Source organism: Plectropomus leopardus, chromosome 14 (assembly GCF_008729295.1).
Source record: "Plectropomus leopardus isolate mb chromosome 14, YSFRI_Pleo_2.0, whole genome shotgun sequence".
NCBI classification, from domain to species: domain Eukaryota; kingdom Metazoa; phylum Chordata; class Actinopteri; order Perciformes; family Serranidae; genus Plectropomus; species Plectropomus leopardus.
In genome coordinates, this window is record NC_056476.1 from 3,287,101 (window position 1) to 3,300,430 (window position 13,330).

A 13,330-nucleotide genomic window follows, 5' to 3' on the forward strand; every position below is an offset into this window, starting at 1 on the left:
TTGTGATATTTTAATGAAGGATACGTGTGTGTGACTGTACCTGAATGATAAAGAGACACTATATAATAATGTAGCTGTTATAAAACTACACTGTGTATTGATCCTGCACCATAAAATATTGCTAAATAATTCTTTGATTAAATGAAGGTTGCATAACGCAGTGTAACCTATGGACAGTGTTACTACCATCGTGTTTCTGCAGACGAGGCGTCTTTCCAAGAAACAGGTCACTCAGTTCTGGAAGCAGCTGTGTGACACACATGTAGTCGTGCATGTGTGTAGTGTGCGATAAATAGTCGTTTATTTTTGTCCCCCTGTACAGCATGAGATTTAACAGCTCTGTCATAAAGACTTTATGTCAAAGTGCTCAGTAGCTGAGCTTTAAGGAGGCGACTGAAACCGAAAACTGGAGAGAAATCAGCCGGAGTGCTTTTTTGTGTGTGTGTGTGTGTGTGTTAAAAAAAGGTTTCAGTGTTTTTACAGACTGTGTCAAAGGGCACGATGCCAAAAAACCCTCTGACCTGCTCTGATCAAATGTCAGCCTGCTGCTTCAGTTAAGACTCCTGATTTTTACCTTAATAATTGAAAAGTATTTTTTTTTAAATCCATCTCTGTCAGACTGATGGCAGAAGGCTGCCAGATTTCCATTGGCAACCTTTTAGAGAAACTGGCAGCATTTTTTTGGCCTTTGGTTGTCGACCACTTTTAAACAAGAGCCGTTTTCACAGAGCGATCACGAAACTGAGCCGCTGTAAAGTCCCGTCTTTATACCTCTTTTGCTTTTTTACACATTTTAGGAGGGGATCCTCCTGAAAGACATTTCAGTCATTTTTGAAGCTCTAGTTGCATCACGACTGCACGACAGTCATAAAGTGATGTTTTCAGGAAATGTTTTGATCTCAGTCTGTACAATAAGAAATAAGAACATCATGTACGTGGAAAATAAAAGTTCCTACAACATCAGAGTGTGTAACTGTGCCCGGCGGCTCGGCTGTTTGTTTTTAACTGTGGACACAGTGACCCGTCAACCCACAGCAGCGAAAAACTGACAAAAAAATTCAGTGGCCAACAACATGGCTGCTAATTCAATAACAGGAAATGAATCATGTTTTGCAACGACCAGAACAATTCAGTTTACTGACTGCTGGACGCCAACATTTACAAAGCACCTCTGCTTTTATGTTAATTAGTCGCCTTTTTTTTTCCACAAAAAATGTTTATTTTGCTCTTCATAAGCAGCAAATTTAAACACTTATAAGCATTTTATTGTGGCAAATTTTTTATCATTCTTTAAACTTTAATTTTAAATGTCTTAATAAGAATCTTGCTCTGATATCACTTTTATATATTATGTATTTATTGTATTTTATTATATTTCGTGTGTAAGGTTGCAGCATATTTTATATATTTTTGTCATTAAATGTTTTATAAATGTAATTGTGTTTAATGCATCTGATGTTCCAGTCTGTTTCTCCTGAATGCAGCATGAATTTCTTTTCTGGGACAATAAAAGACACTGAAATCTGCTTATTTGCCATTTTAATTAGTTACACAATCTGCTAAAATAATATCTCTAAGATAATATGTTTCTTATTAATATGTTTCTGTATTTATAAAATTATTATTTTTATTAAATTTTTTACAATCTGCTTGCGTAAATTTCTGTAAAAGCAAAAAACAAGCCATTTTTCCCAAAATATATAATATTAATATACTTTTAAGGGCTGAGACCTAAAACTGAAAAATTGTTGTAATAAACATGAAACGTGAGCACGCTGTCTCGTGCTGGCAGCTGCCTGATCGTGACACTGTGTTTGTTTCATGTGTGCACAGAACAGCACTTCTAATGTTTTCACTGTTTTTTTAGTTTTTACTTTGTTTATGTTTCACGTTTAACTTTGTATTTTTATGCTGCTCTGCTTGAAAAACAACAAAAAATATAAAAATATTTTTTTCTCTGAATGGTGCAATACTGTGACGACCTGCTTGTTCAAACGTGACTGTGAAACACGTGTTTGGTGTTAATTTCAGTTCAGGTTGTCTCTTTTTTACTGACAGTGCTGTTTTTCAACTCGCTGTGACAAACCTGCTCAGACACGTTTGGCTCCTTTTTTCTTTAATTAACTGTCAATCCAAAGAGAGACAGACTCACTGAAATATAGTCCAAATATGCAGATATTTAGGAAAAAGTATGCTAATAATACTGGATCCAAGTTGTGTTTACGGACACGGAGAAGACGAGTCTGTCACTTTCACACGATCAAAAAACTGAATAAACATAATTCACAAATTTATAGTGAAGTATGACCTGAAATCATTTAGATGCAAAATTGTGGACGATGATTAAAATTTACAAAAAAAAAAAATGGATACCATCTTCTGCAAGTATCTTTATGATTGAGATGCTTTTATTTTATTGTTGTTTTTATTGTTGATTTAGTTTGTATCTGTTGTTTCTTTTCTGTAAGGAACTTTGTAACCTTCTTAAGAAAAGTGTTAAGAAAATAAAGGCATAAAAATAAAGTTTACAATAATAATGATGATAATTATTAATATTATTATTTCATGTGCAGGTGCTTTTCTGATTAAAAAAAAGGTCAAATTCAGGGATTTAAGGATTCTAAATGAGGACAAATCTAAATATAAAAACACATCTAATAGCTGCAGTTTAAACTTTGGTACTTTTCGAGAGTATTTCTCTCTTTTTCTTACCTTGCTGCACTCCACCTGCTCCGCTCCCTTCCACAGGTCCTGCTCGTAGTAGAACAGCCCGTCGTTGATGGCTTTGGCGAGGTCGGCGGTGAGCTTGGCGCGGGACTCGTGGTTGCCCGTGCGGTCGCCACCGGGGTGCTTACGTAGATACGGAGGGGTCTGGGTGACGATGAGGATCTTGTTGACGTCCTGGTCGTCCAGCTCGTAGTCCGAGTCGTCCTCGTCCGACCAGTCGGTGAACTTGTTTTTCCTGGGCGCCATCTGCTCCATTTCTTCGTCGAACAGGAAGTCCAGCTCCTCCTGGTCGGGCTCGGCCTGCGGTGGAGGCTGGCGGCTGCGTGGAGAAGCTTCGCTCCGCCCCTGGAACGACACAGTGACATAAATTAACGGAGGAACGGACAAGAGGAGCTTTAAACTGCAGCACAGCATGATGAGAGTTTGAAAAATGTGTGATTTAATAAATATTTAGGGATCAGAATCAGAATCCGGTGACATTGCCAAGAACATTTACACATACAGGGAGTCTGACTCTGTGTTTTCATGCAAAAAAAATTAACATAGACGAAGAATAAAAATATAGTAATTAAGTAACTTTAAGTAGAATAAGACATAAGACATAGAGACAATATAAAAATAAAGAACATAAAATGTTTGTAAAAAGGTGCAATGGAGGAATTGGACAGTTGTGCAAAAGTCAGAGCTGCAAAGATTATGATGATAATAATAATGATAACTGATCATGATCATTATTATAATTGGTACTTCATGTACAGTCATGATACCATGCTCAGAACATTATCATCTTTCCTTATTAATGAAGCCAAATATCTCTTTTTAATATCCATCTTAAATTTTACATTGATTCTTCAGTTAACTGGACTTTAGCGCATTTAGGCCACGTTTAGACGAGAACAGCCGTACTAAAAACTGCATTTTGCATTTTAACATTTGTAAACTTGTACTTCTTTTAATGTCTGGGCTCCAGTTTACAAGCTTTGAATAGCTTATCATTTCACACGTCTTATTTTACTTAAAATCGTGTTTGTATTTTTAACAACTCAGTGAATAAACAATAACAAAACAAAGTTAGATGGTGAAAAACAAATAAAAAGAAGTATTAAAAAGCAGTATTAAATGTGAAAAATAACATGAGACTCTGAGTGAATGAAAAGAGGAGGCGAGGCAGAGGAGGTGAAGTTTAAAAACAGCTAGTGAGAGCAGGAAGTACTCAACTGCAGAGGGGAGGTCGGGTTGGAGCGATGAGGGAGGAGAGTCGACGACACACACATCATCACTGACATGCTGCCGACCGAGAAGGTGAGGACACAAACAGAGACAGGGACAGGAGGAAACCACAGAGGACGGAGGACATGAAGAGGTTATGAGAGACAAAAAAGGGGGATGGTGGACAGGATGAAAAATGGAAATTAAAAGCCTGAAATATCTTCGGCTTTAACCCTTTTTAGACCTGAGCAAACTGGTGTGACGTAGCTCAAAAACAAGTAATGAGCAATAAGCAACATAAGGAGAAATGACCTAAAAATGACCAAACAAATTTGTAAAAAGTACAAAAAAATAACCTGCAAATTAGAAAAAAAGAAAAAATTAAAAAAAAAACAAACTGTAAAATGGCTTAAAAAATGGCTTAAAATAATAATTATTTATTTATTAAATTTTTTTTGATTGTTTCGTTTCATCTGAAAAAAATACTATTGGCGTCTGTATGAATGATGCAACATTCACTTCTAATTTATTTTGTATTTTATTTTTTCTCTCCCACTTTGGTGTTAAAAAAGAAACAGAAAATGATGAAGGTATGCTGTGCTGTATAATGTGCACTAATTTTCTTTACAATAAAAAGTTAAATAATTATGATAATAATAATAATAACTCTATATGAAACCAATTTGCTCAGATTTCAGAGGTTTAAATGCTTGTGAAGGCGTCTGAACGCAGCACAAGAAAAGTGATGTCGATCCAGGTTCCAAAGGGTTAATTTAAACTCCAGCTGTACCTTTCCGGAGGGCTGTCGGTGGCGTTTCTCCACCTGGATCCAGGCGTCGGGGTCGGGCTGGGGGTCGTTTTTGGCGGGGAGTGACTCCTGACTGGAGGAGCTGGGTTCAGCTGAGGAGTCCTGAGGCTCCGCAGACTCAGGAGGAGTCTTCTTCACAGGCGATGAAGCTGAAACATCACACACACACACGCACACACACACACGCACACACACACACACGCACACACACACCCTTCAGCACAGCTTTTAAAATCACACATCACACTGTCAGCTCACATTTAGCTGCAGGAGGTGCTGAAGATGAAAAAGACTCTGTGTCTTAAAACTTTGTCAACAATAAATGTGATTAAAGTTTACATGAATATTTGTATACTGACTAACAGCAGCTGTACTCGCTTGTATACTGTATTTATGTAACTGTATGTTTTATCTGAGGGAATATTGCACCTAAGTACTGAGGATGAACGAGTTGTGTGAGAGTTTATAAATGGATGTTTTGACATAGGTTTTTTTAAGTGGATTCTTCGTTCACTGTGGAGGCGAAAAAACAGATGACAAAAACAGTTTTCTTCACAAATTCAACGTCACACGCGGTGAGATACTCATATGTAAATCTAAATTTGGGGGGTGAAGTACTCCTTTAATAAAGTTCAGCAGGTATCAGAGGTAAAAACTTTGTTTTTCTGACAGTTATTGGCAGAATGTGAAGCTTTATTACACTAAAAAAAGGACAAAAATGCAAAAAAAAAACAAAACAAGTTGGGGGTTTTAGACTGTTAGTTGGACAGAATGAGACATCTGAGGAGGCCAAATTGCATTAATCAAGAGAAGAATTTGCAGAGAAGAAGAAGACGAAAGATGGTCAAAGAGGAGAAGAAGATTATGAAGAAGATCAGAGGAGGAGGAGAGGAGGAGAGGAGGAGCTGAATACTGACCGGAGTTTGTGGAGTTGAGGGTCTGTCGAGGAACGAACTCGGGACAGTTGATGAGCTGCGAGAAGTCGGTGCGAGGGGAACCCACGACGGTGGGGGTGGGGATGGGCCAGCGCTCCGGGTCGGTTTTACAGCGAACCTTATCGTCCACCAGCTCCACCTCTTTGCTGCTCTTCAGAGCCTGGAAATAAAATGATTCATCAAATTTAAAACAAAAACTAAGACAAACACAGTTTCCTGTCTCTGCATCCCAGAGTGAAGCCAGGACCAAACCATTATTTACAGAGCTTTTATTTTATATTATTTCAATTCATTAACCCTGTAAAACCTGGTTAGACATCAGTTCTCTTGTGCTGCGTTCAAACGCCTCTCACAACCTATTTTACCCTTTAAAACCTGAGCAGATTTGATTGATTTCTTTAAAAAAAAACCTGGGGAAAAAGGCAAAGAACAATGTGGTAAAAACTGTCCCACAAACTGCAAGAAATTAGCAAAAGGTGACTCAGAAAATGACCTGAAAATTAAATTTTCAAAGGAATTCTGAGGAAATTATTTGTTTTTAAAAAGGAGGAAAATGTCCACAAAAATACATTTATAATTATTATTTTTATATGATTAAATTGTCACAGAAAGAAAATGATACATGATTTTTTATTTTTTTTTTTTGCATTTCATTGGTAATTTTCTTTTTAACTTTTTACTTATTTCTTGCTATTTTTGGGCCATGTGTTTTTAAGTTGCTCTGCCTTTTTCCCATGTTTTTTTTTTTTTTTTTAAATAAAACCCATTTATTTAGGTTTCAAAGGGTTAAATATGCTACAATTTCTCACAGATTATCAGTGAGTTTCTATTTTTCTTCTCACGTGATTTTTCTAATTACGGGATTAAAAGCAAACACAGAACTGAAGGCGTCAGGTGTCGTGTGATCTTTGTGGACCAAAGAAACAACCTGGAAACAAGCGTATGATATGTGACTGACGATGAGGACATGACGATGGACATGATGATGAGGACGTGACGATGAGGACGTGACGATGAGGACGTACCTCCATGATGAGGCTGAGGTCCATGGTGAGGGCCTGCACTCTGTGGAAGCTGGCGATGAGGGAAATGGGGAGGAAACCCTGCGCGTCCATCTTTCTCCTCAGGAAGAAGTCTCGCTCCAGGTTGTGGAGGCTGAAGTAGTACTCACTGCAGGAGGACAACGTGATGCATTTAGTGATCAAATAAAAGCTCGTAAATTCGTTCAATCGGGACTTTAAGGGGACGTGCAGCAACTTTGACTCTTACGCCGTCTACCATTCAACCTGCAGACATCTGTGGCCCTCACACGGTTTTCCTAACTGAAAAGTGGGTTTGTCTGTTTTCATGAGAGGAGACCAGCATTTGTTCTTAATTGGGCTGTCAGTGTTAACCCCGAGGGCCCGCTTTAATATCACACACACTCATATCGCTCTGTGCACAAAATGCAGTTTTCAAAATATTATACATGAATATAGTTTTCTACTTTCATTTAGTTAATTTCTTTTAACCAACATCAGTCCTGATCATAAATATCAAATATTCATTAATTTTCAGAATTTTAAATGCCAGGTTTTTGTCATGATGCCACTATGTTTTTGGATGAAAAAAAAACAAACATTGAATTATTTTTTAAAATACTACATGCAAAGTAGATTTAAAAAAATAGCATCACAGCCTGGGATATGTCAGTCATTTGCAGTAACACTGATTTACAAAATCACATTGATTTTTAGTTTTTTGTGTAGTGTCAAATACTCACACAAAATTAGGCTATAAAAAATACTATACATTAACATGATTTTCTACTTTCTAGTTTGTTTTTTTTTTACAAACATCAGTCCTAATCATAAATATCAAATACTCAGTAATTTTCAGAATTTTAATCCTTTAAATGCCATAATTTTGCATTTTAGATAAAAAAACACAACAAATGTATTATTTTCAATATACTACATGCAAAATACATTTTTTAAAATTAATACAGCCTGGGACATGTCAATGATTAGCAGCAACATTGATTGTAACAGTGCACCTAGTGGAAATAGCAGCAAACAAAATACACAATCTTGACAAAATGTATGCCATATGCACTAACACAGCCAAAATTATTTTAAAAAATGAAGAATTAAAAGCGCTTAAAATGCACAAAACAATAAAAAAAATAAAAAAGGTTAAATAAAGATTTATATTTGATGCTACAGACATATTTTGGTATTGTATGTTGTATTAGTATTGCGGTTCGCTGGCCAGCTGTTGTTTATGACAGAGAGCAGCAGACGGTTTATGTGCTGATGTGAAACATCATTTTATTACTCCTCTAAATGTTCTTGTAACACACAATGATGTAGAATCTCCTGACCGGAAACCCAGATCTGTAGATGGAAAAGCTCTCTGTCTCGCCAAGTCACAGCACTTAAAAGTCACCACACACACACACACACACACACACACACACACGTCAGTGCGTGGAGCTCAGCCTGCAGGCGGTGGACAGTCCTTGATTCATGTGGAGAAACGCCGGCTGAGTGAGCAGCCTGAATAACGCTGAAGGAGACGAGAGAGGAGAAGACAAGAATGTCTCCCTCCTCCCTGAAACACAGTTTTTTTTTTTTTTTTTAACATTTCCTCGTGCAGTCCTGCATATAATTCATCCCCTGTCCCCTCCGAAGCACTCAGACTATTTTTAGGCGTCCCCCTCACCCTCCACTATTCTGAGTCTGCTGCTGCAATGAGGCCAGAGCTGTCAGTCACACACAGAGGACACGCTGCCCCCTGCAGGACGCAATCAACCCAGAGGACATCACTCTCCGCACACGCAGGGTTCACTTCTTATCAGTCACTCTGACTGACTCAGACCTGCTCCGTACCAACCAACCTTCACCTGTTTGACTTCGCCGAAGGTGGACGTTAAAACATAACTTTGACCTTTTGTCGTGTTTTGTCGTTAGATCGATAAATCACTTGGGTCAAAATGTCGTTACCTTTAACCCCCTGGATTGACATCAGTTCTCTTGTGATGCATTCAGACGTTTTTCAAGAGCATTTTAACCTCTGAAACCTGAGCAAACTGTCGTTTTGTGTTTTTTTTATACATGGGAAAAATTCTAATGAGCAACTTGAGGAGAAAAGTTTTAAAAATGTATAAACAAAAACAGCAAAAGGAGAAAAGAAATTGAAGTTGCCCTAAAATTTACAGATGGTAGGCAGGATTATTACATATTTTCCCCCCAAAAAAAAGGAAAAAAATGTCCAAAAAATAGATTAAATAAAATTACGTTTAAGAAAGAAAACAGAATTTTCTTTAAGTATTGTTTTCTTTTTTTATTTATATATTTTAATGTATTTTTCCTTTTTTGATTTTCTCTTTTTTGTTGCTTAGTTTAAGGTAATTTTCTTGCAACTTCTTAATAATATTTTAAAGAAATCAAGCCAATTTGTTCAGGTTTTAAAAGATTAAAGAGCCAGTTAAAACTACATGGCTCAGGCCTCTAATGCAGACCTCCAGAGCCCCATGAAGGGTTTCAAAGGGTTAAAAAAACTGAAAAAGAAAATACTCACATTTGGCGTTTGATGTATTCTTTAAGAAGCTTTTCATCCACTGTGTACATCTGGACCTTGTTGCCGTCGTCGTAGTAGTAAACCATGTTGGTGCCGAACTCTGAGGGGACCTGAACGGAGCCGTCGGACGACTGAGCGTCCCGGAAGCTCTGAGAATATTCATAACGTCCTGAAAGAGCGAGACAAAAAGACAAGACACATGAGATAAGACACATGAGACAACATCACTCAGCAGGAGTGAAGATCATTAATACGAGTGACGACAGAAATTTAGATTCCTATACCATTTTTTTGCTTGTTTTTGCTTTGTTTGTTGCTTTTTTTTTCCTGTTTTGTTAAGGTTTTTTATTAATGATTTGTCATACTTGTATATTTTTTGTGTTGTTGTATTTAGACTGTGAACGGCAACGTGGGACATAAAGGCCGAATTACTGAATGCTTTTTGGGAAACGGTATTACCATTAAATGGATTATAAGTAATGTATGTCCTGTCTTTATAAAAATATTAATAACAATAATAACTTTATTTATATAGCTGAGTTTACAAAGTGCTTTGACAAAGCAGAGGCAAATAACAGAAAGAGAAACAATTACAGAACAAAAATAACAACAATAACCCGCACCAATACAAGTAAATGCTATTCAGAGAATATTAGCCATAAACGCAGAAATAATAATAACCCTAATAAAAGAAATAAACACGATCTGGGCAGAATAAAAGAATAAATATATTAAAATATGAAAAGATGAGATAAAATACAGACTAAAGTAGATTAATCAAAACAAATTAAAATTAAAATAGAATTAAAATAGTAGAATAAGTAAACCTGAAGTAAATAGAAATATGTTAGATAAATAAAAAGTTTTTAAAAAGAAAAGAGAGAAGCACCAATATGTTGTTTTCTGGTATATTCAAGTAAAGAAAAAATTATTACAAAGGCACTGGAGACAAAGTAGGCGGGTTTCTGTAGGCAGGTGAAGCCAAAAAGCAATAAGGTGCTCTTTGGTTAAAAAATGTGAAAATAATTTTAAAAAGGGGCAAAACTAAGCCAATCTTCTTATTATAAAAAGCTTTATTTTTAAGGCTAGTTCATGGTTCAACAGATAAAATTAAGCTTCGGGGCCAGGACTTCAAAAGCAGACAAAGACACATTAAACAAACAGGGAGCGTCCAACAAAATTAATCTTTTACATTTAAAATGTTAACATGTTAACAATAAAAGCCGTACCTCTTCCACGACCTCTCCCGCGCCCGCGACCTTTCCCTCGGCCTCGTATTCCTCCACGAACGCTCCCGCTCTCACTTCGGACGCTGCCGGTATCGTCCCCAAAGTCCCGCGGCTCTCTCCTCCAACCTGACGACAAGAAAACATGAAAGCTGAGCGTCAGATTGTAAAGATGCGTCACGAAGGATTTTCCAACCGAGAAAGTCCCGACAGTTTCGGGAACATTTTCTGAAAATATTCTAAACTCAGACAGAGGAGATGAACTACCCAGAACTTAATACAAAAAAAATACTTTAAGAGGTTTAGTCAAGTAAATAATCTAAATGAATGAAATTAGAGGAAGCTTTTTTATTTACAACCTTGAGATTATAGTTTTATAATTTTGTTTGTCATTTCTACTGTTTGTAACTAAGGTTGCAGCACTATACTGGTTTCAGTGGAAACTGTGGTGTGAAAACTGACCTTTATCACATCATGTGCATTTGCTGCTTATCTACAATACTGAAATAAAAACACGACCAGACGGAGAATCTCACCTGCACGTTCACATCTAGTTTTTATCCCGATCGCCTCTCAAACTTTTTACACATCTGTCTATTAAAAGAGCTCTAAGTTTTATTATAATAAAGCATCTGATCAACCAGAAAGAAAAAAAACCTTGTGACTAATAATAATTGTGTAATATTGTATACTGTTGTTATGAAACCATATTTCCTGCCATTGTGATTTTAATTAAAACATTCGAAAATTAAATACTGTTCCAATAATCTGCAAATATTTATTTCTTACTGTGAATCAATTCATTGTTTGGGCCATAAAAATAGGGCAGAAAATGGTAAAAAAAAAAAAAAAAAAAAAAAATGCACAAATTATAACCTAATTACGACAAAGAAAAAAGTCAGAAAATCCTAATACTTGAGATTTTTTTAAAATGGCAGATTAATTGACTTAATTTTGAATTGAATTAAATTAACCATTAATTGAGAAAAACTGTGTTTGCTGAATTACAGCAGAGTACTGTGGATCAGAGGTGAAATGATCACAAAGTGTGTGTTCAGGTTTTCCTCCCGAAACGTAAGGTGTTATATATTTTTTTAAGTATTTTTTGTGTATTTGAGATTAAAGTAGAAAAAATAAGTAAAATAAGACATTTTTAATTTTTGATATTTTAAACAAATGCTAAAATTGGGTTTTATTTGAAACGTTTGACCATCTTACCACCTTTTTTTAAATAACTGCTGAGATGTGATTGTAAAAGTGTTCATAGATCTCATACGTTAAGTTAATGTGTCGAATGTTATCAGAAGTGAAGTGATGTGTTTACATTATATGCACTGTTCCCTATTGATGGCATAATAATGGAAAATGGTGAGTAATGAAAGCTGAGACATCAAACAGGCTTCAATCTGTCTGACGCAACAAAATTAAATGATTGTTTTGTTGATTTTTGTTTGAAAGAGCATTAAATTCGAACACAGCATGCTTTCATTGTGTCATGCATTAGTATGGAGGGAAAAGCTTGCAGAAACACAGATGTTGCAGGAAAATTGGTGAGCAAACATGAAGTGGAGGTCGAACAGCGAAGCAAAGAAGCAACAGACTGAAGGTGTGAACAGAAAACTGCGTGGCCACTTACTCCTGCTGCTATCATGCGCCCTGCTATTATGGAGTGTGTGATTGGGCGACACGGGGTCGGGTGAGTCGCTGTTGGGATCTGTGTCCGAGCGCGCCGAACCCCTGCCGTGCGTCTTGTCGCCATCGTCCCGGGACGCTTCCTCCAGCGGCAGAGAAACCCACTTACGTTTGTTACCTGGCGATGATTGCAGACCGAAAACAGAGCGTGAAGAGTTTTGTTCCAAAAAAATCCCACTGGAAATCCAGTTTGGAACAAATTCAATCATCAGTTTGTGGCTCTAAAATAAAGATCCAGCGTAATTCTGTCACTGAAGCAGCTTTAAAAGACTCATTTAAAGGAATAATTCGCCCGACAAGCGAACATTTGTGTGTCAATTTCTCGTTACGCTTAATTTGTGAAGGAAACTTTGTTTTTTTTGATGCCTCCACCGTGAACCAAAAATCCCAAAACACTGGCGGTCTATCACTGCCTCCATCAGTATTTAGTTTGTGTTATTGTGTGACTTATGACTTTAACCCTTTAATACCTGGATCGACATCATTGTTCTTGTGCTGCTTTATTGTACTTTTTTTCCACCATATTACAAATTTTAATTTCATTTTTTAAACATAAACAGATAAATCTACCTTTTATTTTTATTGTGATTTTTTTCTATTTTACAATTCAGTTCTTGAGTGTTGCAGTACTTTGCTTTATTATTTAATTAATTATTAATTATTATTAAAAATTATTATTTATTGTATGTTTAATGTTTGCACCAAAAAAAGAAAATTCCTTGTAAGTGAAAATCTACTTTGCAATAAATCTTTAATCATTTAATCTTTATATTGATCACCAACGTGCATGGAAAGGTTTGAATTCTTATCCAACTTGTCAGTTTTTTCACAGGTTTTTTTTGGCACAATACCTTAAAATATGTTTAAACAATAGATATTTATGCCATTTGTCTTATGCCATTTCTTGCAGAGAGTAAAATAAGATAAGATAAAACCTAATTTATCTCAAGGTAAATTTCTGTGCAGCAGTTTCAGTGCAAAGAGGGAGGAGTGCAAATATAAAAGTCTAAAAGAACAAAAACAATAAGATGCAAATCCAATATATATACTTTGCCAAAATTAAGTGACCAGTTAAAGTATGAAGCCACAGCCAGGAGGTGGTTAGCTTTTCTTAGCATTAAGACTGGAAACAGCCATCCTAGCTTTGTGCAAAAATTACAAAATCTGCCAAC

General features: G+C 36.3%; 1 protein-coding gene across 1 annotated transcript in view; it reads right to left on the minus strand.

Annotated features, from left to right (window-relative positions):
- larp1b (La ribonucleoprotein 1B) overlaps positions 1–13,330 on the minus strand; it is a 36,242-nt gene that overhangs the window by 12,082 nt on the left and 10,830 nt on the right. The window contains 8 exon segments of the mRNA XM_042500398.1: positions 2,713–3,072; positions 3,946–4,014; positions 4,727–4,893; positions 5,662–5,839; positions 6,705–6,849; positions 9,241–9,409; positions 10,470–10,595; positions 12,103–12,276. Coding sequence (XP_042356332.1) covers positions 2,713–3,072; positions 3,946–4,014; positions 4,727–4,893; positions 5,662–5,839; positions 6,705–6,849; positions 9,241–9,409; positions 10,470–10,595; positions 12,103–12,276 — 1,388 coding nt within the window.